This window comes from Lonchura striata, chromosome 12 (genome assembly GCF_050655825.1).
Source record: "Lonchura striata isolate lonStrDom1 chromosome 12, ASM5065582v1, whole genome shotgun sequence".
NCBI lineage: Eukaryota > Metazoa > Chordata > Aves > Passeriformes > Estrildidae > Lonchura > Lonchura striata.
Genome location: NC_140714.1, coordinates 9296376 through 9323071, shown reverse-complemented (window position 1 = coordinate 9323071; position 26696 = coordinate 9296376). Strand labels below are relative to the sequence as shown.

Genomic DNA, 26696 nt, shown 5'->3' with positions numbered 1-26696 from the left:
TGCGAGAGGTCCCTTCTTGTGTGAAGGAACAGCTTGCAGCTCATCTCTGTTTTGCTAATCTAATTTAGTTAATCTTGCACTTTTGAGGGAGTTTCTTCCCACTCGTGGACCTGAAGAGGTGGGTGTGTGAAGCTCACTTTGATTCTTTTTCTGTCTGCTATTAGATGTCTGTGGCAGAGACAGCGACTTGAAGATTGGCTGTATCTCATCTCCTCTAACCATGTCAGCTTTGCTGTTGTCCGGCTGCTTCCCAACACTCTGTGTTGCCCTCACTCCTAGCCAGCCTCTGGCATGGTTGTCATGTATTGCAGGCATGCTGTTCTTAAAGACTTAGGAACTGGTTCTGATGTCCTGGCAGTTCCAGCTTGTTCCAGGGGCCTCACTGAAGCTCTTTCGAGGTTCTGCAGTAAGACTTTACAATAAATATTCAAGATAGAAATTACAGGAAGACTTTCACCTCTAGCACTGACTGGATTGCATTGGGGTGCAGTCACCCTGGACATCTAGTCTTGATCTGAAGCCAAGCTCAATTTTTAAGAAGCTCTGCTGCCACTGCAGTGAGAACACAAAATTTCCCATGCTGTGTCTTCCCAGGTTTAGCCCCTGCTGTCTCTTGAGGCTGCTCAAGATGCTTATTGATTGTGACATTTCCTCAGGAGCCTCCCTTGAGAAGGTTTTGGGGATAGAGGGGAAGGTCTGCCAGAATATCTTAGCTCTGCTGGCCAGGCTCAGATCTCTGGGCCAGGAAAGAAATTACTTAGACTCATTGCAGAGTCCATCAGTTTATTCAATTAATCGACAAGTGTTTGTTTTACTGCCTTGAACTCTTAGACCCCAGCATTGTTGCATTAGATGAAACCTTACTAAGTATGCACAGGTAGTTGACAGGGCTGGGGACCCCAGGAAGGGCTGGAGGACTAGAGAGTCACCAAGTCAGTCTTGCAGGAGATACACTGTGCTTTTATCAGCCTGTCCATGACAGAATTCAAAAGATGACCTGATCCACCTCTAAGAGGTGGTGTAAGATCAGTTTCATCTCAGCTGACAGCCATGGAAGATGACCAGCATTTGGAAGCTGGGGCTACGCACCCAAAGCAAAAAACAATTTTCTGTTCACCTTCTTTAGCACAGACTTATCTGACTGGTGTGGTTGATGACATTGGGCAGAGAGAGATACTTTTGCTGTCCCTGGTGCCCTGGATCACTGTTTGCCATGTGGGCAGTCTCCTGAGTAGGCTCCAGATAATACTGTCCCTTTGCAAGAGCTGCAGAGCTCTGTTCTCTCTGGGGATCCTGCTGTAGTCCAGGCCCTCCTCTGCATTCATGCTTGCCCTCTCCAAAACCTTTGTTTCTATCTGGCCACAAACCTGTCCTCTGTTCAGCAGCTCATTACTTTTTCTGGCAGAATCCTGTCTCTGCCTACTTTCAGCCCAAGCCTATTGCCTACAGATCTCTTTACTCCTTTAGCTCAATTTTGTGTCACCATGTGTGACACTCCTGTTTTTCCTGTCTGACTGCGCTGTGCTCTCGGGGAGGTGACATCTTCCTCTTCACTCTGTACTGAAGCACTATTCCTCCATGCTTCTCCCTGGCATCCTGCAGTGTTCCCACTGTGATTCCATCATGGCACAGTGCTGTGGGCCCAAACACTCTGCCTGCTCTCCTTCACACTGACTTTCTCCACTTTATCTTCCAAAGGCACGGAGAGAAATAGATGTCACTGAGCAGCAGCTCCACTTCCCTTGCAAATTCCTTGCTTTCCAGGAAAGGTTATCCCTGTCTGATATTCTGAAGGTCTTTCTAACAGTATATGCTTTGCTTTTGCTTTCAGTGAAGTGCCCTCATTCTTACTCGGGCATTGCATACCCCAGGAAAAGCACCATTTTGCAATGCAGGGGTCTCCCAATACTCTGACCCTCACTCCTCAGTTCATTGAGCAGCCAAAGAACAAGATCTGTGTGAGACAGGTGAAGCTCTGCTCTCCCTGATTTCTGCTGTCATGTCCTTTCAGACGCTGAGCTGCCAGACAGGGGTATTAGCCCCAAACTTGCAGCCATGATGGGAGACTGATATGCAGGGAATTGTGTGACTCCCTTTCTTGTGCTTGTACACCCAGCTCAGGACCACATTTAACACTGCTCAAACTTGGCTGTATTGATCAGACTAATTAAATGGCAGGCCTGGAATTAGATTGAGATTGCAAATAGGTTTCCTGCTGTGCATCTCTTCCCACTCTTGCCTTCCAGTCTAGCTCAGGTCCTTCTTGCTGTGGGAGAGCCTGTCTTTGTGGCTGTTCCCTTGGTCCCTTGGGGAGCAGCTGCACTGCGCCACTGCTATTCTTAGCTGTGAAGACAGCGTGCAAGTACCTGGCCCAGCAGAGCTGGAGCGCTGCTCTCTGCCCAGCAGAACTCAGATAAATTATCCAGAAGATCTTGGTAGTGTGTAATTGAGCAGCTCTGCCACAGGCTGTGCTTCCAGCTATGTACACTCTGCTGTGCAGCAAGGCTTAATAATTGCTTGCTCCCTTGGAAGCCAAGAGCTCTGGGTTTGTCTCAAGTGATTGTGCCCTCTTCTCTGAGATTTTGGAGGGACTCCTCAGATTCATTTCCATGTTTCATGCTTCTTTCTTTCCTGGTGGGAGATTGCATACATCAAACAATTATCCTTCCTTGGCTATTTAGCCTGTCCTGAAGATGTTTTGTCACCTTCTTTCTGGCATAGCCCTTTGTTTAATAGGGAGGAGATGTTCGGGTGCTGGGGGTAGGTGTCCTGGGTATGCCTTGAGCCTTGGCTCTGTTCAGATCTGGTGGTAATGGCTCAGGAGTGATCTGCTTTCTAACTGCTGCCAGGACAATGATCTGTAAGTCTTTCCCAGCACTAACCAAGTCACAGCCTTGATTTGCCCTGCTGCCCTGGAATGTGCTAACAGCTACAACAAGCAACAAGGGGAATGTCCCTTGTACCACACAGCTTTCACATCTGTGAAGGACTCAGGGCAGGATGTGCTGTTCCATCTCACTAATGGGTTTCTCAGTTTTGCATGGCCATCTGCTTCATGCTGGCTCTCTCCTGTCCAGCTCCTGGTGTGCTCCTGCTGCTTTGTTGGCCCCAGCCAGCTTGGCTCTCCCTTCACTTTCAAAGGAAAGGCTTGGTCTGGGGCCCAGCTCGAGCTGCATGTTGCACCCTGGTTCCTGCGTGTCAACAGTGCTGGCACAGGCGCTGCTGGCTGCCCGCCTGGCAGGTCCCTGGCAGCAGCAGCAGTGAAAAGCACGTGGCTGAATGATCTGACTGATGGCGCCGTCTCCCTCTCTCTCTGCCCCAGATCGGCGGACCATTCTCTGCCCGGATCTTCCGTTTCCACAGACTTTGGCAGCTGGCAGATGGTGACAGGGTGTGGCAGTATTCGGGAGCAGGCAATCCTGAACGCAGACGCCTCTCTCCCTTGCAGCTTCCCGGATGAGTTCTCTAACACTTGCCTGTAAGTGTCTTAAATGCAGGATCTCTCCTTGGGTCTCTCGGCTGCCTGCGAGCGCTGCAACTTTATCACTCTGGCACTTTCGGAGAGGCCTGGGAGCCCATAACAAACTGTTCCATCTTCTCTGCCTCGATGTTTTCTATCCACAAACTCAGTCCCTGAGCACTCTTTGCTTATGCTGAACACAGAAAGAAAACAGCACTTTCTCTGCCTAATGACGGGGGAGCTCTTTGCTTTCTGTAGGAAGAAGAGGTTTTTGTCTCTTCCTCGAAGATGCTGAATTTGGGCATAATTGAGTGCAGTTGAGGATTCGTGTTTGTCAGGACAGGACTGCTAACCCAGATTTCTTGGTTTTCAATTTTGCTCACCTACTGGCGTCAGATTCTTGCTGGAGTAAGAGAAGTACTTTCCTTCTGTAACCCAAATTTTGTCTGGGCTTGTGCAGCATCATTTGCAGGTGCTGTGCCTGGCCAGTGCAGAGCCACAGAGACCCTGTGTCCTGCCACATCCTGCCATGTGAAATGGCTGGGAGGCAAATGTTTGTCCCCAAATAGAAATCCACTTCTGGAAGCTTGAAAGACTGGAGATGCTCTTTAATTGCTGTTAGAGGAGAGCCTTGGTTTGTGCCTTCAGGCTGCAAACTCTTCATCAAGAAACTGAAATGGCATATCAGGGTCTGCTGCTATCAAGCAATGCTAGAGCTGTGCTGCCAGATGCTCAGTCCCTTACTGAGATCTGAGTACGTGCTTTGGAGCAGAGGGCAAGCAGCATGAAAACCCCTGTCTCCTGTGAGACAGGCTGCCTGCCCTGACTCTGTGTGGCTGCGTGCTGTGCTGCTGAACAGAGCAGAGCAGCTGCCTTCAACTTACAGTGAAGCTACAAGATCCATGAATTGACAAATCGAAACATTGCAAGAGGTGTTGGACGTGGCCTGGCCAGGATTTGTTCTTCTCTTTTCCTGAGGACACAGTGAGCTGCTCCTGCAGTAGTTTGGAGATGGGCAAGAGAGAAGGAACTGAAGGATGGGCATCTGCGTAGTGACTGCTTTACTGTGTCCTGAGTCTGGCTGTGCTTGGTCACTGCTGATCACCAACAAGTTGTTGCTGCCCTTGTAGTTGGTTTTAATGTCAGAATAGGGAATTCAGTTAGAGAAACGTGAATCAAAGTTGATAGGCCTTAGGCTTATGCAGTTTGGAGAGTGACTGCTTGGGGCAGTGGATTCAGAAGGAGGAGAACAGTGGTGGTGCTTCTCCTGTGGATGCTCTGCTCTCTTCAGCTATTCACTAAAGCTGTGGGTTGCTTGAAGGCTGGGAGCTGCTCAACTGAAACTGCCGGGACCAGGCACTGCATTGAAAGGATGAAGAGTTCCCAGCGGTGTTGTGTTATCTTAACCCAGAGGCTCTACCCTCTCTCTGTTCTGCATCAGCCTTGTTTGTTCAGGACTCCATTGTGGATTTATCCCAGTTTTTGCAGCCTGACACAGTATGATTTTTTTTTTCCTTTTAATTCCATTTAAGTTCCCACTTTGCATCTTCACTGGCAGCAGCTCGATGAAGGTATGCTTTTCACAGCCTACTTCTTGTGCTTGTGTGGGGCTTGTCAGGGCTTACTTCGAGCTGGGGCTTTGACAGCCTCCTCTCATCCCGCACCCCGAGCTGCAGGCAAGCGGGCAGGCTGTAGGAAGTGTAGCAGGGCAGAGTGCCGTGGATTTGGCGAGGCAGCGTGACCTGCCTCCGCGGTGAACAGTTCAGGGTGAAATGCTGCAGCCAGTCTGCAGGCCTTGGTGTGGAGCAGTGGCTGGCTGCTTGACCCTGTGCCTTGGCGTGTCTCACCCCACAAAACAAACTGAAAAACCCAAATACAAAATCTGCTTTATAAAGAGGTGTGAGAGCCACAAGACATGGGACCTAACTGCTGCACGCCCTCGCTTACCTCTGCGCGTGACATCTGAGATCGCTGTACTCGGGTGCAAGTAAGTCCTGCCTTCACGGAGTTTATTTTAAATGCTAGCAGGTTTGTGAGTTCCATGTCCTAATTAGGTTGCCAAAAAGTATCACTAATGTGTTTAGATATGTTGTTGCCTTTTTTTGCCCTCTGGCTTCTCTTTATTATCAGACACAGTAAACAGCGGCCTGGTTGGCTGCCTTGGCATCGCTTGCTGTTTATAGGCCTCCCACCATATCCTCTTGCTGCTGTTTCCGGACCGAAGCTGTTGGCTGTGGGTGGTTAACACTTCCATTCAAATGAGCTGTGCCAATTTATAGCCAGCCCAGGCACTGGAAGATTAAAGAGAATTTTTTATGGGGAAGGTTCGCACTGTGCCCTTGGAGTGACCTTTGAGGAATGTCTTAATCTCTCTGGGAACCACTGGCACATCGCAGAGGCACCACAGCAAGGATCATTTGAGGCTGGAGAGCTTGGAACAGCTGCCTCTGGGCCCCAGTGTTGATTTCCCTTGCTCCCTCGGCTAGTCTTGCCTTCCTTCTGCTGTTTTCCCCCTGCCCCTAACCAGTGTGTGGATCAGCAGGAGAGGAGAGCAGGTCCCATGGGAAGTCATGCCCTACTCTGTTCCTGTTTGCCGAGAGCAGCCATGCTGGGGAGCAGAAGTAAAGCACTGCTCAGCTGTCCTCTTCCTATGGCTGGAGTGTTCCTTGGGGCTTTTGTCACCTTGTCTGCTCCTTCTCATCCCCCCCTTCCCCAGCTGTCTGTGCTGGCACAGGCACGTGAGGCCGAGGCCGAGGCTGGGGCTGGCAGAAGTGAGGGATGTTTGCAAATAGGTTGGAAGCAACTGTCCAGGCACAGCACATGTGGACAGGCTTCATCTGTGTGAGGAGGGGAGGGAGCTGGTGTAGGGTCTGATGTCAGCAACCACTTTGCCAAAGCACCACTTGGTTTATTAATTGCAGCCTTATGAGCACTATGGTGGTGGGAGAAACGGGGGACAGTGGGGTGTGTGAAGGAGGAAACCCCATGGGGAGCAAGAGACCGAGGCTGCAGCTGGCTCTGTGGGTTGGATGAGGAGGCAGTGGCACCAGCTGCCAGCAGCTCCGTGGACGGAGCCTTTTCAGGCTTGCACTGCCTCAGCCACTGCAGCCCGTTGAGCACCACAGCCCTGTGTCAGGAGCGAGAGCTGGGATGTGGAGAGGGATGGCTGCAGTCACTGACCTCCACTTCTCTCTCCTAGACTGGTGTCAGCGAGTGACCGTGAGTCTCGTCTGGAGGAAGTGCGTTCTGCCTTTCTGGCAAGCTACAGCCGGACCATCGGCCTAAAGGCCGTGCCCCCCAACCCCTCAGGGGCCATCGGTGGCCTCCTCGAGCAGTTTGTGCGGGGCGTGGGACTGAGAGGCAGCAGCACCCTCTGAACACGGCGTTCCCAGACCACTGCCTGGAAAACTGGGGCTGGCGCGTCCCCCAGCAGAGTCCTGGGACCCTCTTCTTGGTGCGGGCACCTGCTGCACCCAGCGCCTGCCGCCTACCCCCCTGCCTGGGGTGGGGGGTGAGGGGGCTCCGGCGAGTCTCTGCAGTAAATGACCCGAGCTGTGCCCTCTCCTGCCTCCTCTGTGGGCTGCGGGCGGGGGCGGCGTGGGGGAGCCGCGCTGCCGGGAGCGCCGCTCACTATAAATAGCCCGGCCCACTCTTCGCAAGCGTCGGCACCGAAATAACACCGAGCCGAACCCGGGAGGAAGCCGCCGGCGGGGCGGGATAGGGCTGAGCCCCCTGTGCCCCCGACTGGAAATCGCGGGCGGGACGTTCCGGTGGAGCCGAGCCCCAGGAGCCGAACACCTTGGTGCCCCGGTTGGTGCCATCGCTGCCGGCAGGGAAGGGCCGTCGTGCTCGAGATGTGCTGAGCCGTGCCTGTGCCGAGCCGCGCCGTGCCCGTGCCGTACCCGCCCCCGGGCGCGCCTCCTCGGCGGCGCGGGAGGAGCCGGCGCGGAGCATCGGCGGCGCCCGGGCGGGGATGGCGGCTCCGGGAGCGCTGGAGCCGGCGGCCGGCAGCGTGCCGGGCACCAAGGTGGAGCTCACCGTGTCCTGCCGGTGAGCCGGGAGCCGGGCGAGGGAGCGGGAGGGCGGCGGCTAGTCCGTGGACACGGGTGTGTGCGAAGCGCACCGGGATGCGCTGCGGGGCTGCTCGTTGCGTCCCGCTGCCCGCCGCTCAGCCCCTGGCTCGGAGGCGTTGTGAGCTGCGCGTTCTCCTCTCTCCCCGGGTAGCTCTCGGTGCCAGGGCGTATGCCCAATGTCCCTCTACCCTGCTGCTACCCGTCCCGTCCCCTTCCTGGGGTCCCATGGGATGCTGTCACCGGGCACGGCTGCGTGAAGCGACCCGATGCCCTCACCCGCGGCTGGGGGGCGGACGGCCCCTCGCGGGGCAATGTTTGTGGGAAGTGGGAGATGCCGGCGGGACGCGGGATGCCGGCACTGACTGCGAGCTCTGTGCAAGGCACTGGGACCGGGAACGTGGAAACGGGATGGGGGCTGCGGGAGAGGGGCTGCTCTGTGCCCCAGGTTCTGGCCAGGGTCTGCCGATCAAGCGGCGGCGGCTGAGCCGGTCTGCCGGCGGCTAAATATAGCCCGTCGGAGGCACCGCTGCTTGCGGCCAGGGGTCCCGCTGGCAGGGACAGGGACCAGCATCCTACTGAGGGCTAGCGTCCCCGTGCTGTGGTCCTGTGGCACGGAGCGCCCCGACCAGGGTGGGTACCTCCAGCACATCCACGAGCTATGCAAACTCTGGGGCGGGCCGGGCACTGTTGTGCCCTCCCCGCGGTTGAGCCCTGGCTGGCCCCCGCTGCCAGCTTCCCTCGCAGCAGGCAGAAGGGCTATGGGGCCACGGGACCGGCAGCTCCAGGCAGGGACTGGGGGTCAGACCTGGAGACAACCCAGGGCAGCCTTCGGCTTCGCAGCCCCAGGATCCAGCGCAGAACAGAGTGAGGTTTCTCTCCTGCGTGCTGAGGCCAGGGAAGCTGGCTTAGCCCCGCAGCCCCCGGCCGTGTCCCAGCCCACCCTGTGCTGCCACCCCGGGGGTGCGGGAAGTATCCCAGCAGAGCCGGTAGCATCCCCCGGCACTTCCCGGTGTCACACCGCGCACAGAACGACGATCAATCGCTCTGCCGGTAGGTGTGTCGGGGGATGCCCACTGGCTGCTCAGCCCCTGCTCCAAGTGTCTCCTTTCTTCTCACTTCTGCACCCTGCCATTAGCCAAGCTCCTGCTGCCGGGGCGCTGGCGGCACCGGGGAAGGTTTCATCCTGTAAATGGGTTCCCTGTCATGTTCAATCATCATCAGCGCTGGAGACGCTGCTCGCCGCTTGCTCTGCTGCCCCACCGAACCTTGCAGAGGGAGCCAGCGTGTCTCCTTGGGTGTGCCGATGCTCCTTTCCATGGGTGTCAGCACGGCCTTCTGGCACGCTGCTGACCTATGATCAGGGGGATGGACATGGGGACCCGTTGATGGGCCAGGTGAGTGGCGCTCAGGGTGGCTCACACCGGGCTCTTCCCACAGGAACCTGCTGGACATGGATACCTTCTCCAAGTCCGACCCAGGTGGGTGGCGGAGCCGGGTGGGGGCATGGCATGGCAGACACGGCACGGCAGCCTGGCTCTGCTCCTCTCTCCGCAGTGGTGGTCCTCTTTGTGCAGGTCTCAGGGAGCAGCGAGTGGAAGGAGGTGAGCGTGGTCCCCTCTCCTGGCTAATCCCCGGCTGGGTTAAATGGGTCCATATGGCCACCCGTGTCCACGCTAATGATGCCTCCCCATCCACGCTAATGATCCGGCCCCGCCAGCAGCGCTAATCCCGCACCGGGATTAGCGCCGAGGCAGCTGTGATGGGGACGGGTCCTGGGGGGGGCCACCCTCACCTCTCTCCCTGCAGTTCGGACGCACCGAGGTGATCGACAACACCCTGAACCCCGACTTTGTCCGCAAGTTCGTCCTCGACTACTACTTCGAGGAGAAGCAAAACCTCCGCTTCGATGTGTGAGTAGGGTGACCAGGGAATGGCTTGGCCCCGCTGAGGGTGGAACAAAGCACCGAGTCAGTAATGAATAAGGATAATAAATAAGAATACAGCATCGCATAGGATGGGTGGGGAAGCGGGGCTGTGTGCTGGAGCATCCCTGCAGGCACCAGCTCAGGGCTCTGCTCTCCCACACCAGATACAACGTGGACTCCAAGAGCTGCTCCGCTTTAAAACAGGTGAGCACCGCCTGTGCTGGGGGACACATAGTGACACCATGGTGGGACACCCCGAGACTGTGCCCTGTGTGGGTGCTGTCGGGGGGGGGGACAAGTGCCCCTCAGAGGGCTCTAACCTGCTCTCCATCTCTCCATGCCCCATGGGGACTCACAGAAGGTACGTGCCTGCCACACACCAACCCCTGCTCTGCCCTGGGAACCCTGAACCGGGGAGTGCCTGGTGGGGCAGGATGGGGCCAGAACACTTCATAGGGTTGGTTTTTGCGGGGTAAGATGGGTCTAGGGTGGCCCAAGGGGTCCAGGACAGGTCAGGGCATGGAGGGCAGTTTGTGGGGAGACACAGGATAGGTCCAGGGATGTGGGCTGGCCCTGGGGGCACAGAATGAGTGTAAGGCACATGGAGCAGACACCTGGGGTAGTCCTGGGGATGCACAATGGGTCCTGGGCTCTTGGGTCACAATGTAGGTTCAGGAAACTTGGGGTGGTCCAGAGTTAAGTTGGTGGCAGGTCCCATGGGTGCATTGGGAGAGAATGGGTTGGTGGGTGTGGGTGGTGGGGGACTGGGGTAACTGCACTCCATGGTCTCACAGTGCTTTTTTTGGAGCACAGGACTTCCTGGGGCAGGCATTTGTGGCACTGGGAGAGGTGATTGGGTCCCAGCGGGGACGCCTGGAGAGACCCCTAACGTGAGTCACACCCTGTGGTAAGGTGAGGGGGGAGGGTCCCACACTGTGTCCCCACCACCTGCTCCACTGGACCCCTCCCTGCATGTCCTATGCTGGGGATTCTGGTCACACTGCCAAGCACCACCAGCTGTGAGACAGAAGCCCCAACCCTAACCTCTCTTCTTGTCCCTGAACTGTTGTCCTTGTCCCCAAGCTGACTGTGTGCCTCTGGTTCCAGGGGTGTCCCAGGGAAGCGGTGTGGAACTATCCTGCTACTGGCTGAGGAGCTGAGCAACTGCCGGGTGAGTACCTGTGTACCAGCTGCAGTGTGGAGAGGACTGCATGGTCCCTCAGTACAGAAGCTGCTGGTGGCAGGGGTGAGGAGGTGTCTGGCAGTGACAGTCCCTGTCCCCAGGACATTGTCACAATGCAGCTGTGTGCCAACAAGCTGGATAAGAAGGACTTCTTTGGAAAATCCGATCCTTTCCTCGTCTTCTATCGTAGCAATGAGGATGGCACGTGAGCACAGGGACCCAGTGGGGCAGACAGGGTGCCAACGTCACCAGACGGCGTGGCCCAACCCTGCCCTGTCCCCCCAGCTTTACAATTTGCCATAAGACAGAGGTGGTGAAGAACACACTCAACCCGGTGTGGCAGCCCTTCACCATCCCCGTGCGTGCCCTCTGCAATGGCGACTACGACCGGTACAGGAATGGGGATGGGGACAGGGACACGGGCAGCCATGGGGCCAGAGCAGGGTATGAGCAGTTCTTTGTGGGCTTGGCCCTGCAGCAGCAGGCAGCTCAGAATTGGGTCCCGATTGGGTTTTTTCTCTTTTGCAACCCAAATTACATAAAGGCATCCCCCTCCTTTCCAGGCCCCCACCATGACCCAAATTTCCAGCTCCCTCCTGGCAGAGCCTCAGGCTGGGCAGGCAGGGCGGCTCTACTGGAAGTTGGTGGGCAGGGTGCTCACTGCGGGTTGGGCTGTGGGCATGGGTGTCCCTGAATGAGGGGCTGGAGGGGCCGTGCCAGCCTGGCAGGTGGCTCACCCACTATGTGCCTTCACTTTCAGGACGGTGAAGATAGATGTGTACGACTGGGACCGGGATGGGAGGTGAGGGAAGGGACACTTGGCTGCTGCTGAAGCTTCCCAGGGCACTTCTCACCCAGTTGTCTGGCCATCCTGACCCTGTGTTTCTCCTGCAGCCACGATTTCATTGGGGAATTCGCCACCAGCTACCGGGAGCTCTCTCGAGCACAGAGTCAGTTCACAGTGTATGAGGTAGGGTGGTGCGTCAGGGTGAGGGCAGGGTGCACTCCGTGCTGGGACTGACTCACCCCTGTGCCTGCAGGTGCTGAATCCCAGGAAGAAATGCAAGAAGAAGAAATATGTGAATTCTGGCACTGTGAGTGGGGCTGGGGAGTTCCTGGGCCTCCTGTCTTCCAGGGGATGGTGCGGCTCCACCTGCTGTGTGTGCCAGGTTCAGGGGGCTCCAGATCTGATCCCCTGTGCCCACAGGTGACACTGCTCTCCTTCTCTGTTGAGTCTGAGTTCACCTTCGTTGACTACATACGGGGCGGGTGAGTGGGGGGCTGGGAGCCCTCTGGCTCCTCGAGATCCCCCATGGCTGAGAGGCCCGGGGCAAGGACGGTGGTGACAGTGAAGGTTCAGCCTGGGGGTGACAAGGGGGCAGTGGGGCTGGGAAGTAGATGCAGAACGGTGGTGTGGGGCTGTGGGGTGCTGGCTGGGGAAGGGGGACCGAAGCAATGGGTCTGGGCAGGGAAACACTGGCACTGTGGGGCTGGGAGATGGTATCCCTGTGCCGTGGGGCCGGCAGCCTCCCTCACTCTCCCCCTTAAGGACGCAGCTGAATTTCACTGTTGCCATTGACTTCACGGCCTCCAATGGTGAGTGCACCTGGTGTCTGGGGGGTTCCTATCACCGTGGGGCTGGCCATGGGGCAGGTGTGATGGGCACTGTGCTGCAGGGTTGCCATCACAGCCCACCTCACTGCACTACGCGAGCCCCTACCAGCTGAGCGCCTATGCCCTGGCACTGAAGGCAGTGGGGGAAATCATCCAGGACTACGACAGCGACAAGCTCTTCCCTGCCTACGGCTTTGGTGCCAAAGTCCCACCTGACGGCAAGATCTCCCACCAGTTTCCTCTGGTGCGCCCTCCCTGTGGGACAGGGCTGAGAGTGAACCCAGACCCCCTGGCTGTGGGGCAGAGCTGGTCTTACGGGTGCCCACAGCACCTTGGTGGGGAGGGGAAGCACCCTGGCAATATTCTGCCCCAGTGTCCCACAGCCTGGGGCACACCAGGAGTTGTGGTCCCCCTCCAAGTGCCCCATCTCTGTCCCTCAGAACAACAATGTGGAGAACCCCAGCTGTGCCGGCATTGAAGGCGTACTGGAGTCCTACCTCCAAAGCCTACGCACTGTCCAGCTCTATGGTCCTACCAACTTTGCTCCTGTCATCAACCAGGTGGCTGGGTGAGCACTGGGGCACTGTCCCCTTTGCCATCCCCAAATGCCATTTGTCCCACAGCAGGGTCGACTGCCTCACACCAGTGGGGTGCTTGAGGGACCCCATCCCTTTCCCCCTTAGGATAGCTGCCCAGGTGACCGATGGTTCACAATACCACGTCCTCCTCATCATCACTGATGGTGTCATCTCTGACATGCTGCAGACCAAGGAAGCCATTGTCACTGTGAGCACAACCTTGTTGCTCTGAGTTCACCTCACGTGGACACTATCCTGGCTGACACCCTGCCTCTGCTCCACAGGCTTCCTCCCTGCCCATGTCCATCATCATTGTGGGAGTAGGTCCAGCTGAGTTTGAGGGTGAGTTGGGACTTGGGGACACCAGGGAATTGGGATGGAAACATTGTCCCTTCCTCTGGGATGCCAAAGGCATCCAAAGGGCTGGTGTTTCCATCCCCGGTGTTCATCCCACCGAGGCTTGGTGACACCAGCTGTCACCCCTAGCCATGGAGGAGCTGGACGGTGATGAGGTACGGTTGTCTTCCCGGGGACGGTATGCTGAGAGGGACATTGTACAGGTAACTCTGGCATTGAATCCAGACCTGCCATGGGTGAGAGATGTTCAGTTCCCCCTTGCTGAACCCCACAGCAATAGAGTTGTTTCCAACCTGACTGCAAACTTCTTGTCCTCAGTTTGTGCCGTTTCGGGACTATGTGGATGACTCGGGCAACCAGGTGCTGAGCATGGCCCGCCTGGCCAAGGACGTGCTGGCTGAGATCCCTGAGCAGCTGCTCTCTTACATGAAGACCCGCGACATCAAGCCACGCCGGGCAGATCCCGAGTAGCTCTTCCATGAGCCATGGGACTGACTGGTGGGGCGACGATATGTTACCTTTTTTCTGCCGGTGGCCAGGGCTTAACCATGGAGATGTGGCCCCTTTAGGGAGATAATCAGCTGCTATGGTTGGTCAAAACAGGGCTGGGACCCGCTTCTGGCAGTGAGACCACAGGGCTGGACATCCTCGGCTGTCCCTTCCTCCTGCCCGATGTCCAGGAGTAAGGCGGGACTGTCCCTGGACCGCGGCAGTGCGGGCAGGGCCAGCGCCGGGGAACACGGTGTGTGTGTCCCGGGAGAGCAGCCTGGCGTCTGCCCCAGGGGAAGGCTGAGTGCCTGCCGGGGGTCTCGGCGGCCTCGCCCTGCTCCTGCCTGCACCCCATTCCTGCCTGCACCCCGCTCCTGCCTGTGCCCTGTCCTCCGGCTCTGCTAACCGGGCTGGCCGGCCTGCCCCGTGCCCGCCACACGGCGGGGCTCCCGCCACCGGGGGGTGCCGGCGCGGAGGGCGGGCGGGTCTCTGCTGCGTTACCGACTGTAAATAAACTGCTCAACCGGGTCTGCCGCCGTGCTGGGGCAGGGGGAGCGGGGAGAGCAAGGGGGACGGGGAGGACCGGTGGGGCGGGGGTGGCCAGGGGGCCGAAGGCACCGCGGGGCGTGTTGCCGGGCCGGGGGAACCGGGAGGATCTTGAAAACTGGGGTGATCTGGGGGACCGAGGGGTCCGGAGGGCCCGGGAGGAGCGAAGGGGTGAGGGGGGCGAGGGGGCCGGGTTGGGGCGGGGCCGGGCTGCGGCAGCGGGGTCTGTGATTCGAGGCGGCAGATTCGCCACCGTCATCCCGGCGCGACCCGGCCCGGCCCCGCCGTTCCCACGTGGCCTCCCCGCCCCGTCGCTGCCGGTGCCGCCGCCGCCTTCCCCGTTCCCTCCGTCCTCGCTGCCGCCGGTCCCGCCCGGCGCCGCTGCCCGGCGGTGCCGTGGCGAAAGTGCGGTTGCTAAGGGCGGCGCGGCGCTTTACCCAGCGGCCGCCCCGCGCCAGGCGCCGCCGCAGCTCCATTGTTGGGGCCGGCCCGGGCCCGCCGCCGCCGCCGCCGCCGCCGCCGCCCATGGAGCCGCCCGCCCGCTGAGCGCGGCCCCGCGCCGGGGAGCGCCGCCGCAGGGAAGGAGCGGGCAGCGGGGAGCCAGGGCAGGGCGGCCGGGGCCCGGGGAGGGGGCGGGGGGCCCGGCCCGGCCCGGCCTCGGCCCCCCGCGGCCCCGCCATGGGCGTAGACTTCGACGTGAAGACCTTCTGCCACAACCTGCGGGCCACCAAGCCGCCCTACGAGTGCCCGGTGGGCACCTGCCGCAAGATCTACAAGAGCTACAGCGGGATCGAGTACCACCTGTACCACTATGACCACGACAACCCGCCCCTGCCCCAGCACACCCCCCTGCGCAAGCACAAGAAGAAGGGGCGCCAGGCCCGCGCCGCCAACAAGCAGTCGCCCAGCCCCTCCGAGACCTCCCAGTCGCCCGGCCGGGAGGTGATGACCTACGCCCAGGCCCAGCGCATGGTCGAGGTGGACCTGCACGGCCGCGTCCACCGCATCAGCATCTTCGATAATCTCGACGTGGTGTCCGAGGATGAGGATGTTCCCGAAGAGGTGCCCGAGAATGGGAGCAATAAGGAGAACACGGAGACGCAGAGCGTCCCGCCCAAATCTGGGAAGCACAAGAACAAGGAGAAGCGCAAGGACTCCAACCACCATCACCACAACGCCTCGGCCAGCACTACCCCCAAGCTGCCCGAGGTGGTGTACCGAGAGCTGGAGCAGGACACTCCTGATGCCCCGCCTCGTCCCACCTCGTACTACAGGTATTGTCGTGGCTGGGTGCGAGGAGACTCCTAGGCTCGTGGCCTGGGTTTGGAGGCGGAATTAGCCCCACTGTCTTCAAGTGGCTTGCCCATGGCTCCTGGAAATGGCCTCTCTCTGCCTCTCCCAGGTCTCACAGAACTGGCTGTTCCATGGCTTCAGGCTCCTGGGGCTCTGTCTGGTGTCACATCACGGTTCTGAGGAGTCTGTGCATCTACAGAGCTCTCAGCTGCTGCTTAGGTCATTGCCAGCATTGCTGTGCTCTTTCCTTGCTGGAACAGCACCTAAAATCAAAACAAAACCCAAATGTGTCCTTTTGCCTCTCATTCTCTCTTCGGAGGTGTGCTGAGATCTTTTCAGAGCCCTTCAGCACCAAGGTGTACCTGGAGGATCTGTTTGTGGGCATACTTCTTAATTGTTTTCTTACAGTACTTTGTGAGCTATTTGGTGGATGCACTGGCCCCAGTTAATACCTCAGGCAGGAGTTAATAGAGTCCCCTAACCAGAATTAATGAAACAGGGTGCCTCCATGCATAGTTATCATGTCTTGGTTGTGAGTTTGTTGCCTCCAGAGCACTGGCACTTGCTGGGTGGCCCATGCAGGCCCCCTGCTTGCACTGATGAGTCTCCAAGGACTGACCTTGCTCCGTAGACTAGTGTTGTTTTGTCTCCAAGCTGCTGTTGTTCTGTTGTGCTAGTCAGGGTACAGCAGCACCTCCTGCTTCTGCACATTCCTGCCTTGTTCCTGTTTCTTTATTTTGACTTATGGCTCAGCTGGAGCTTTTGAACATTCCCTCAGTCACAGACAAATCCTGGAGTTGGGTCTCAGCAGCTCCAAGCGTGTCAAACATGCCCTTACTTTCCCATGCTGTCCCTTCCAGGTACATTGAGAAGTCGGCAGAGGAGCTGGATGAGGAGGTGGAGTATGACATGGATGAGGAGGATTACATCTGGCTGGACATCATGAACGAGAGGCGGAAGAACGAAGGTGTGAGTCCTATTCCCCAGGAGATCTTTGAGTACCTGATGGACCGGCTAGAGAAGGAGTCCTACTTCGAGAGCCACAACAAGGGGGACCCAAACGCCTTGGTGGATGAAGATGCCGTCTGCTGCATCTGCAACGACGGGGAGTGTCAGAACAGCAACGTCATCCTCTTCTGCGACATGTGCAACCTGGCTGTGCACCAGGAGTGCTATGGGGTGCCCTACATCCCCGAGGGACAGTGGCTCTGCAGACGGTGCCTGCAGTCACCCTCGCGCGCTGTGGACTGCGCCCTCTGCCCAAACAAGGGGGGGGCCTTCAAGCAGACGGACGATGGGCGCTGGGCACATGTGGTCTGTGCCCTCTGGATCCCCGAGGTGTGCTTTGCCAACACCGTCTTCCTGGAGCCCATCGACAGCATCGAGCACATCCCGCCCGCACGCTGGAAGCTGACCTGTTACATTTGCAAGCAGCGTGGCTCTGGGGCTTGCATCCAGTGTCACAAAGCCAATTGCTACACTGCCTTCCACGTCACCTGTGCCCAGCAGGCCGGGCTGTACATGAAGATGGAGCCCGTCAGGGAGACGGGTGCCAACGGTACCTCCTTCAGCGTGCGCAAAACCGCCTACTGCGACATCCACACACCGCCAGGTTCCGTGCGCAGGCTTCCTGCCCTCTCCCACAGTGAGGGGGAAGAGGAGGATGAGGAGGAAGAGGAGGAGGGGAAGGGCTGGAGTTCTGAGAAAGTCAAGAAAGCAAAGGCCAAGTCTAGGATCAAGATGAAGAAGGCGCGGAAGATCTTGGCGGAGAAACGAGCTGCAGCACCTGTGGTTTCCGTGCCCTGCATCCCTCCTCACAGGTACAACCTGCTTCCCTCCCTGGACTTGGGAGAAATTTCTCCTTTCCTCTGTGCTTTGTGTCCTGCTTTCCATGTGGGCATTATCCTATTCCCCTCCTTAGCTTTTTGAAGAGGTGCTTCTCACTTTGTTGCTGCAGAGGGCTGTGGTAGCTTCCTCTGGGAGTCCTGCAGAGAGGCAGGGCCATGCACTGGCCCGCAAAGGTGTCTGGGCCCTTGGCAGGGCAGGAAATAGCTGCTGTTAGTTTAACAGTAGAGAATGAACTTGGCCAGATGCATCAGGAAGCAGCTGGAGGTTCCCAGCACTCCTTTCCTGTTGTGCTGACCTCAGGCACTGGAGTAAACGAGGCAGGGAGGAGGGAACTGCTCTCCTTTCTGCTGAGGTCTGTTTTCTCCTGAGGCTGTGTCAGGCAAAAGACAGAAGTGTGGGAGTGATTCAGGCCTGGGAAGCGGGCTAATCCCAGTGTTATTTTGCCTCTGGAGCAGAGAGGTCTGGAGTCGGGATCCCTGTGCTCTGCTGAGCAGAGCTCATCCATCCCAGCAGCCATGTACTCCTTGCCGGGCTTCCTCAGTGCTCTCTGCCAGGCACAGCAGCAGCTGCTCCTTCTTGGCGCTGCCTGCTGGAGCAGGGCCGGGCAGCCACGGGTGCTGAAAGCTGTCTGTGAGGAGGGGTGGCTGGAGAGCACCCGGCCTCCTGCCTGCCAAGGGCCCAGACACCTTTGCAGGGCAAATGTTTCCGTGCCCAACCTGTGGTTTTATGGGAAGGTGCAAACACTCTGTAGTTACAGTTGCAACTGCTTTGTGCCTTCCTCTTATTGGCTTGTTGGGCTGGCATGCAAATCCCAAAACACCTAAAAGCCTTGCCAGAATTTGTCAGTGTAGTTTATAGCTCTGGATGTCCTCAGCAGCATGTAAAAGCACATCAGGGCATTCTAGGATGTTTTTGGATGTCACTGTCACCCTGCAGCAGGCACCACCCAGTTGAGCACACGTTGGGCACGGAAACATTTGCCTTTGTGGTGGTCAGCCACCAATCCTGAGCTGCTGAGCTCTTCTCCTTCCTGTAGCAGAAGTTGTGCTGGGACTGTGACCACAGAGCACTGTCAAGACCCTCGGACCCTCAAGACTTACCTCATGTGTACTTGGATAGGAGCACCTGGAAGCCATGGGCTATGCTCTCTGGGCAGCATTCTGGTGACTTGGGGAGGCAGGTCTGCCACAAGGCTGCTGGCTTTTTACCATGGTCTGTTTGTGTCCCAAACTTATGTTTTAGCTCACTCAGGACTTGCTCCATAGCAAGAGTCTCTTTTCTTACGTATAGACATGTTAGCAGGCAGTTTGTAGGGTCTTGCTGTTATTGCATTCAACAGCGAAACCTACACTGAGCTAGAAGGTGTTAACCTCTCCCCAGGCCTCCCTGTTGGGATGAATTATTCTTCAGGGGCTATTGCCAGAATGCCACATGTCTTCCTGTGGGAGCTGTGCTTGGCCAGTGATGGCATATGAGGCTGCTGTCCCCAGTCTCTTCAGCTGAGGCTGATGCAGATTGGGTCATCCCTTGGGAAAAGCTGTCCCTGGGAGGTGTGGAGATGCTGAGGGTTCATGCCTGTCTCTCTACTAGCAGAGCATCTCTGTCTAACTCTGCTGAACAAGGCTGTCCCAGCCCCTCCAGACTATCTGCTGTTGTAGGAAGTAAGCAATCCCTTTTGTGGTGTTCTGGGTTGTTCAGGATAGTCTTGGATGGGACATCTGTTGTATTCATGCCTCCTGCTCCCTCCTCATGCTTTGCCAGGGTTTGAGTTTCTCTGGTAACATTTGGCCAGACTCCCCCATCACAGCAAGTGGCCCTCAGCCAGATGAATAATAGTTTTGGGGTAGTAGCACTGTAACATTCATGGTTTCAGGGACCGTGGGAGCTGTTAAAAGTCCAGCCCCTAGCATGGCTGTCTTGCACCCCAACTTGCCCCAAGCTTTGCCCAAATGTTGACAGGAAGTACAAAGGAAAAGTGTGTTATGGAGAGGCAAGGCTGCACATTTCCTGGCTCTGTTGTGCCTACGCGCTGCGACTTGGTGTTACAGAAAGTCCTGCCACAGAAAAAGATGCTCTCTGCCTGAGGAGCTTTCTCAGCTGTGCTTGGATGGCTTTGCTGCTACATGTCCCTAGCCAGGGCTTCTCCTGCAGCAACCAGGCTTCTCTCATTGATGGACTCTGTGGTTCTTCTCCTTTCCTCAGGCTCAGTAAGATTACAAACCGTTTAACCATCCAGAGGAAGAGCCAGTTTATGCAGAGGCTGCATAGCTACTGGACTCTGAAGAGACAGTCCCGCAATGGTGTCCCCCTGCTCCGCCGCCTGCAGACACACCTGCAGTCACAGAGAAACTGCGACCAGGTAAGGGCTGCCTGTTGGGGGGCTGCAGGGAACCCTGATTGTGTGCATGCTTCCTGCGCCTTTGGAGCTGTGGGCTTGGAGCCTTTGCTGCATGCAGTGCCTGCAGGTGCAGAGTGGGGGTCAGGGGTATGAACTTTCAGATGAGGAAAGGGCAGCCCCAGCTGCTTTTGCTGCTTCACCTTCTCCTCCGCTCTCAGTGTTCAGAGAATTGCCAGGCAGCGACGCCACTGGCAGCCTGCCACAAGAAGGGAATCCTGCCCTCTCAAGCTGCCACACTGAAGGTATTTCCTTTCTTGTGCGTGCATTTAGCCAGCAGTGATGGCAAACCTGTCAGAAATGTCTCTAGTGTGAGGCCGCTGTGCCAGGCAGTGTTGAGAGAGATGGCCAGGGAACTCCAGAAACAGTCTGGACCAAACCAAGGCCTCGCTTCTAGTTTCTGATACTGCTCCAGGAGTGCTCCTTCTGGGTGCTTCTCCCAGCCCACAGTCAGCACTTCACACATTTGAAATCTGGTGCCAGAGAGGATGATTTTTCTTCTGGCTCCCCATCTGAGCTGTAAATCTTTATTTCTGAGTCTTTTGATGACTGTGACTGGGCAGGGGTTTCTCCCGCCTTTGTCTGCTCTTATTTATTATTTTTGCTGGAGAAGAGTTGATGCTGCTTCTGCTCAGTTTTGGCTATGGCAGGATAAAAGCTGCAATATTTTTGGTGCTCCAGAAATGAAAGAAACTAGAGCTGTGTTCCCTTTTTGAGCTGTTGCACTTTGTCAAAGCTGTGAGCAGCAGCACAGACCTCTTGGGCAGCTGCAGGCAGTCAGTCAGTCATGTTAGGAAGAGTATTTCCAGAAGCTCAGGATGTACACCTCCTGACATCCTAAGGGCTTGATGACCAAGGGGCAGGTATTTAGCTCTTGCCAGTGGTGAGACTGAATCACCTGCCTTGGTTAGAAAGAAAGGAGCTGTGACCTTAGCTGCACCAGCGGGTCAGGCATGGTGGTTCACTTTGCCAGGGAAGAGCCCCAGCACACAGTCAGGAAGGTGGAGATGGGAGCACATCTTCTGTCAGCTCATGGTCTCTGATGTTCCCACAGAGAGACACTGAGGATAAGAACTGGGCCCTGAAGGAACAGCTGAAGTCATGGCAGCGCCTGCGCCATGACCTTGAGCGTGCGCGCTTGCTGGTGGAGCTGATACGCAAGCGGGAGAAACTCAAGAGAGAGACGGTAACGATTGCCCCTCCTTGGGGAGCTGCTGGGGTGGGCGTCAGCAGGGGCTCCTTAGAGTGCTGTAGGTGTGCCGGGGTCCCCTCGGCTGTGCTGCGCTCCGCTCCGATGGCTCTGAGCAAAGGTGGCTGCTCTGCAAGGCACAGGTGGGACGCACAGGTGCTGGAGCCGGTGTTACACCTCTGCTCCCCAGAAACGGGGCTGAGGGGTGGTCCCTACCCCTCAGCAAGGAGAGGAGAGGGGTTGCTGTCCTGCAGGGCTGCACTGCTGCTCCCTGGAGACAGTCCCCACTGCCTGGCTGGGGCCGGGGGCTCAGCCCCGCTCTGTCCCTTTGTTTCAGATCAAAGTGCAGCAGGTGGCACTGGAAATGCAGCTGACCCCATTCCTCATCCTCCTCCGCAAGACGCTTGAGCAGCTGCAGGAGAAAGACACGGGCAACATCTTCAGTGAGCCGGTCCCTCTGTCTGAGGTAACAGAAATCTACGAAGTAAGAACCCCCTCCCCAGATTTCTACTTCACTCAAACTTGTCCCTTGCTTGTGCCAAGGGCTACCCAGGGTGTGTTCTGGTCCAGAAGAATCCTGAGCAGCTGGTGCTGGCTCATGCCAGCACCACTCGTTCACCAGAGGGGGTGTGCAGCAGTGCTCCTCCCGGATGAGCCAAATGCAGAACAGCTGAGCTAGTGACAGCTGGGGCATAGCACTTGGCTCTTCTTCTGTTTGTGTTACTGGTGACATGCCAGGGTCTGCTGGGGATTCCCACTGGGAAAGGCAAAGTGCCAACCCTTAGCAGCCAGCATGCTCTTACCTGTTCTCTTGTGAAGGTCTCTGCTAGGTGAGTGAGCACAGCACAGAGATAGATTTAACTCTTAGACTGTCACTGCTACAGGCAGGGGAGATAATTCCTGAGACTGTCACCAAGTCCCTGCCTGGGAACATGCCAAAAGTCCACATGGTCTCTGCAAGGTTCTGGCAGCAGGTCACCATGGAGGCATCTTAGCAGATGGGGAGTAGGGCTGCATCATCTCACCTGCCACCTGGACAGCTCTGCTTCAGCTTTCTGCACTCATTTTACCCCTAGGGCTGCACTTGCAGCTCCCTCTCCAGGGAATAACATGTAGCATACTGGAACCCAGCTGCCTGAAGGCAGGAGTTGAGGACAGGATGCTGGCGTGTGTGCTGGAGCTGTAAAAATGCTTCGGAGTGCATATCCGCTCTAACAGGTTGAGCACAGCACATGGGCTTCCTAGTCCGGAGGCGTTGCTGTTCCTCAAGCTGCAAAAGCAGACGGCATTCCCCGATGTGCATTTGGGCAGAGCACAGGGAGTGATACCTGATTCCTCTAACAACTGTTTTCTTGGAGCAGGTACTGCTAACTGTGGCTCCTGGGCTCTTAACTCTGGCTCTTTCCTTATGCAGGTCCCAGACTACCTAGATCACATCAAGAAGCCAATGGATTTTCAGACAATGAAACAAAATCTAGAAGCCTATCGCTATCTGAATTTCGATGATTTTGAGGAGGATTTCAACCTGATTATTAACAACTGTTTGAAATACAATGCCAAAGACACGATCTTCTACCGGGCAGCCATCCGTCTGCGGGAGCAGGGAGGTGCCGTGCTTCGGCAGGCTCGCCGGCAGGCAGAGAAGATGGGCATTGACTTTGAGACAGGCATGCACTTCCCCCACTGCGTAACAGTAGAAGAGGCTCAGATCCAAGACATTGAGGATGGTGGGTACTCCTTCCCTGTCCTAGGGTATGAGGGCTACTCAGAGGTAAAGCCTGGGCAGAGTCTGAGCTGCCTCCTGTGGGAGGTTAAGTTGAATGCTGGGCTGTGTGTCCCCACTCCTTGGAGACCTGCTGGTTTTGCTAGCTAGGTACTTACCAGCCCCATTAGGTTGGTTCTAGGCAGTGGTTTGTCTGTGTGTCCTTTCTTTTGTGTTGCATCCTTGTTCCAGATAATGTGAACCTCAGTATTCTCCACACTGCGGATCAGCCTGCTTTCCCCAGTAGTCCCAGCTGACTGAGTTCCCACAGGGCTCCTTCCCTTGGTCTTTTAGGATAACTTCCCTAAAGGGTCCACAGGTGTTTGGTGCCATGCCAGTTTCTTCTCCCCTGCAGGGAACCTGGATTGCCTCATGCCTTTTCAGGTAGAGGAGCTCCAATGAGTTTCCGATTTCTTTGATCCATCTGCTCCTCTTTGTTTCCCCAGAAGATGTGCGGCTGCTGCTCTCAGAGAATCAGAAGCACCTGCCGCTGGAGGAGCAGCTAAAGATCCTGCTGGAGCGACTGGACGAGGTCAACGCTGGCAAGCAGAGCATAGGACGGTCCCGCCGGGCCAAGATGATCAAGAAGGAGATCACAGTCCTACGGCGGAAGCTCGCTCACCCGCGGGACCTGGGCCGGGATGGGCTGGAGCGGCACAGCTCCTCTGCCAGGGGAGTCCTGCAGTCCCACAACCCCTGTGAGAAGGACCTGCAGACAGACAGTGCTGCAGAGGAGAGCAGCAGCCAGGAGACTGGCAAAGGTAATATTGCCAGAGTTGCCAGTCTGAGGAGCCATGGAGAGCTGCCTCTGGACAGGCCTGTCTGGGGAGAGGCTGCCCTGGCAGTTGCCTCCTTAGGCAGGAGGACTGTGTGGGAGCTCTTCAACTCCTCCATGAGAATGAGGCAGGTGGGCTCTTGAGAGACAGTCCCTTATCCTGCATCCCCCTGTGGGGTGTCCTCCTTTCCTGTAGTGCCTCCCTTAGGGGCAGGTGCTGAGTATGGTATCTGTGCCTTCCCAGGCTCCCTCCCAGCATACTCACGGGATAGTTTGTAGTGAGCTGTGCCAGCCATGCAGGGGAGATTGGATGAAGGCGGTCATGTCCTGTGTCTGGAACAGCCACAGCCTGGTGTGTGTTTGCCCCTGGGGAGGTTGGCAGGTTGCTGGTGTTCACAGCTGCAGTCAGCAGTCACCTGGTGAATTCATCTCTTTGTCAGTTGAGGAACTGGATGCTGTTCCAGAGACTTACAGTTCCAGCTGTGTGATGTGGGGCATCATGTGGATTGTTTCGTTCTGCTAGGACCTACCAGCCTGGCCATGTTGCCCGGTTTCTAGGGGCATATGGAGCAGGCTGCCTTCGGTGTCCCTTCCTGCCAGAGGGCATGGGAGGGAGTTGCAGCAGCAGTGACTGCTGAGCTCCAAGAGCTTTCCCCAAGGCTGAGAGTTGGACAGGCCAGGTGCCAGCTCCCTGGATGGAGATGCTGAGCTGGGCTCTGTGAAGAGCACAGCAAAAGATCCAGGCAGAGCTACCATGTGTCACTGAGTGTTTGCCACTTCTGCATCTCAGTCCTCTCCCCTAATCACTGGGAAAGGCAGGTTCTTCCTACAGTGAGGGAGGATCTTGTGAGATAATGTTCCCCATGCAGTTCCTGCCATCAGGGCTGCAGCTGACACCTTCTCCCTCTTCCAGGTCTGGGTCCCAATTCTTCTTCTACCCCAGCACATGAAGTTGGCAGGAGGACCTCTGTGCTCTTCTCCAAGAAGAACCCTAAAACTGCAGGCCCTCCAAAACGTCCAGGACGCCCCCCAAAGAATCGAGACAGCCAGATCCCTCCTGGGCATGGCAGCAGCCCCATTGGGCCTCCCCAGCTACCAATAATGGGGTCCTCCCAGCGGCAGAGGAAGCGAGGGCGAAGCCCACGTCCCAGCTCCAGCTCAGACAGTGACAGTGACAAATCCACGGAGGACGCTACCATGGGTGAGTGCAGCTGGGCAGCTGTGGTCCCGCTGGCAGCACGTGGCAGGCTCTGGTGCAGTGGTAATGCTCTTCGGTGGGATGTTTTTCAGACCTGCCAGCCAACGGTTTCAGCAGCGGGAACCAGCCCGTGAAGAAGAGCTTCCTGGTGTATCGCAATGACTGCAATCTTCCCCGGAGCAGCTCCGACTCGGAGTCCAGCAGCAGCAGCAGCAGCAGCGCTGCCTCAGACCGCACCAGGTACTGCCCTCTGCTGACAGCAGTGCAGCCCAGGGTGGCATTGGGCAGCTCTCAGCCTTGAGTTTCTGGACAATTACCCCATTTGGTGGTCCCCATCTTGTTCATCCTGCAGCTCAGCTGCTAATCCCTAGAAGTCTGTGGGGTTTGTGCCTTTTTTAATGTAAAATCTAAAGGTGTGAGTGTGCTGCATTGGGCTAGTAGGAAGCATGAACTAGGGAATTCCCTATTGGCACAGCAGCTGCTCTGTTGTTGGCCCTTCCAGCAGCCAGCACCAGCACCTCTTGCCTGCACCTCTATTTTGGATGAGGGCACATCTTCTGGTCCTCCCACGTGGAACTGGGTGAGGGTCTGGCTTGCACCCTGGCAGAAGCACCATCCCACCTTTCTGCTTGGTACCTCTGCCAAGTCCTTCCCAGTGCCAAGGCCAGCAGTTGGAGGCCACAAGCCCTGGTGTCCCACCAGGCTGGCCTGCTGGAAAACAGTTTCTGGAAGCTTAACATGACTCCTACTGATAGCTGTGCTCCCTGTCTCTGCAGCACAACACCCTCCAAGCAGGGCAGAGGGAAACCATCCTTCTCTCGAGTGAACTTCCCAGAAGACAGCAGTGAGGACACATCAGGGACAGAGAATGAGTCCTACTCCGTGGGCACGGGACGAGGTGTGGGGCATGGCAGTAAGTACAGTGGCTGCACAGCTGTGTGCCTGGCTGGCACCATCTCCTGGGGGGACAGAGCTGACTCCCCTCTCCTCCTGTACAGTGGTGCGTAAGGGAATGGGGCGTGGTGCAGGGTGGCTCTCTGAGGATGAGGATTCTTCCCTGGATGCCCTGGACCTGGTGTGGGCCAAGTGCAGGGGTTACCCCTCCTACCCTGCGTTGGTGAGTACTGCCTGTTACCGGGGCCTCCGAAATCCATGTCCCGTCCCTGCAGACTGGCTCTTGGGGTCCCTGTTCTCCTCTCAGCCCTCCCCTGCTCGTTTTGCAGATCATTGACCCCAAGATGCCGCGGGAAGGCATGTTCCACCATGGGGTCCCCATCCCCGTGCCCCCCTTGGAGGTGCTGAAGCTGGGGGAGCAGATGACTCAGGAAGCACGCGAGCACCTCTACCTTGTTCTCTTCTTTGACAACAAGCGCACTTGGTAAGGCCAGGGCACCGAGGGCTTTGGGGGGGTCCCCAGAGACGATTGTAACCCTCAAACGAGGTGGCCCCCCGCTCTCCACAGGCAGTGGTTGCCCCGGACGAAGCTGGTGCCTCTGGGGGTGAACCAGGACCTGGACAAAGAGAAGATGCTGGAGGGCCGCAAGTCCAACATCCGCAAGTCGGTGCAGATCGCCTACCACCGCGCCATGCAGCACCGCAACAAGGTGCAGGGCGAGCAGAGCAGCGACTCCAGCGAGAGCGACTGAGCCGCTGCCGCCGGCCGCTCCCCCGCCGAATCTCAGGGCAAACGGGGCTCGGTGACCCCCACGCCGTGCAGCTGGCCTGCACCCACGGGGGGCCGGGGGACCGGGAGGGGTGGGGCCGATCCGTCGTGGCCCCCCCCTACTCTCCCATTCCCGGTGCCCACTCCCCCCAGCCCGCCGCTCCCCGGGATGCTGTTCTGGCCGCCGCCGTGCTCCAGGGCGGCCCCCGCGCCCCGCACCCCCGTGCTGCCCCCCCACCCCTGGGCCCAGCCCCTGGCCGGCCCCGCGCTCGGACGTTGTTTGTATTTATTTTGAAGGAAGAAAAAAAAAATCTATTGATTCTTAGAAAATAAACCTCCACTGCGGAG

At 57.3% G+C, this 26696-nt stretch overlaps 3 protein-coding genes across 19 annotated transcripts in view; all 3 read left to right on the top strand.

Moving 5' to 3' along the window:
• The window catches only part of MTMR14 (myotubularin related protein 14), a 31379-nt gene extending 24357 nt beyond the window's left edge, over positions 1-7022 (top strand). Inside the window, exons 18-19 of one of the 2 annotated variants that reach the window (XM_021531722.4) lie at positions 3323-3478; positions 6660-7022. In XM_021531722.4, coding sequence (XP_021387397.2) covers positions 3323-3478; positions 6660-6837 — 334 coding nt within the window. In that variant the 3' untranslated portion in view covers positions 6838-7022. The remainder of the gene's footprint in view (positions 1-3322; positions 3479-6659) is intronic. The other variant, XM_085590437.1, reaches the window with a different exon arrangement.
• Positions 7023-7177: 155 nt separating this feature from the next.
• Positions 7178-14207, top strand: CPNE9 (copine family member 9). 12 transcript variants are annotated; one of them, XM_085590435.1, is made up of 20 exons: positions 7178-7510; positions 8971-9011; positions 9088-9134; positions 9340-9443; positions 9623-9662; positions 10272-10348; positions 10566-10629; positions 10743-10846; positions 10927-11031; positions 11402-11443; positions 11536-11611; positions 11682-11735; positions 11849-11910; positions 12191-12237; positions 12318-12499; positions 12696-12823; positions 12939-13041; positions 13118-13175; positions 13320-13393; positions 13509-14207. In XM_085590435.1, exons 1-20 carry the CDS (start codon positions 7434-7436, stop codon positions 13659-13661), a joined length of 1638 nt encoding a protein of 545 aa, XP_085446561.1. In that variant the 5' UTR covers positions 7178-7433; the 3' UTR covers positions 13662-14207. The 12 variants fall into 12 exon arrangements, 8 of the variants coding, with proteins under 8 accessions (XP_085446561.1, XP_085446558.1, XP_085446556.1 ...); XM_085590432.1 differs by having other exon boundaries at positions 12675-12823; XM_085590431.1 differs by lacking the exon at positions 7178-7510 and adding an exon at positions 7527-8828 and having other exon boundaries at positions 12675-12823.
• Positions 14208-14759: 552 nt separating this feature from the next.
• On the top strand, positions 14760-26695 carry BRPF1 (bromodomain and PHD finger containing 1). 5 transcript variants are annotated; one of them, XM_085590425.1, is made up of 13 exons: positions 14760-15499; positions 16379-17338; positions 19569-19725; positions 20816-20947; positions 21288-21434; positions 22365-22677; positions 23162-23473; positions 24401-24688; positions 24778-24925; positions 25462-25598; positions 25684-25802; positions 25909-26063; positions 26148-26695. In XM_085590425.1, exons 1-13 carry the CDS (start codon positions 14904-14906, stop codon positions 26329-26331), a joined length of 3648 nt encoding a protein of 1215 aa, XP_085446551.1. In that variant the 5' UTR covers positions 14760-14903; the 3' UTR covers positions 26332-26695. The 5 variants fall into 5 exon arrangements, with proteins under 5 accessions (XP_085446551.1, XP_085446553.1, XP_085446550.1 ...); XM_085590427.1 differs by having other exon boundaries at positions 23159-23473; positions 25462-25583; XM_085590424.1 differs by having other exon boundaries at positions 14761-15499; positions 23159-23473.
• The last annotated feature ends 1 nt before the right edge of the window (position 26696 follows it).

Excerpts from the sequence above, each read along its gene's own strand:
- CPNE9 (XM_085590428.1), top strand. The coding sequence starts at position 8,292 with ATGGGGCCACGGGACCGGCAGCTCCAGGCAGGGACTGGGGGTCAGACC. Across the intron at positions 13,176-13,319 it reads AGGTCCAGCTGAGTTTGAGG|CCATGGAGGAGCTGGACGGT; the intron begins GTGAGTTGGGAC and ends TGTCACCCCTAG. Across the intron at positions 13,394-13,508 it reads CTGAGAGGGACATTGTACAG|TTTGTGCCGTTTCGGGACTA; the intron begins GTAACTCTGGCA and ends TCTTGTCCTCAG.
- BRPF1 (XM_085590424.1), top strand. The coding sequence starts at position 14,904 with ATGGGCGTAGACTTCGACGTGAAGACCTTCTGCCACAACCTGCGGGCC. Across the intron at positions 15,500-16,378 it reads CGTCCCACCTCGTACTACAG|GTACATTGAGAAGTCGGCAG; the intron begins GTATTGTCGTGG and ends TGTCCCTTCCAG. Across the intron at positions 22,678-23,158 it reads GATCCAAGACATTGAGGATG|AAGATGTGCGGCTGCTGCTC; the intron begins GTGGGTACTCCT and ends TTGTTTCCCCAG.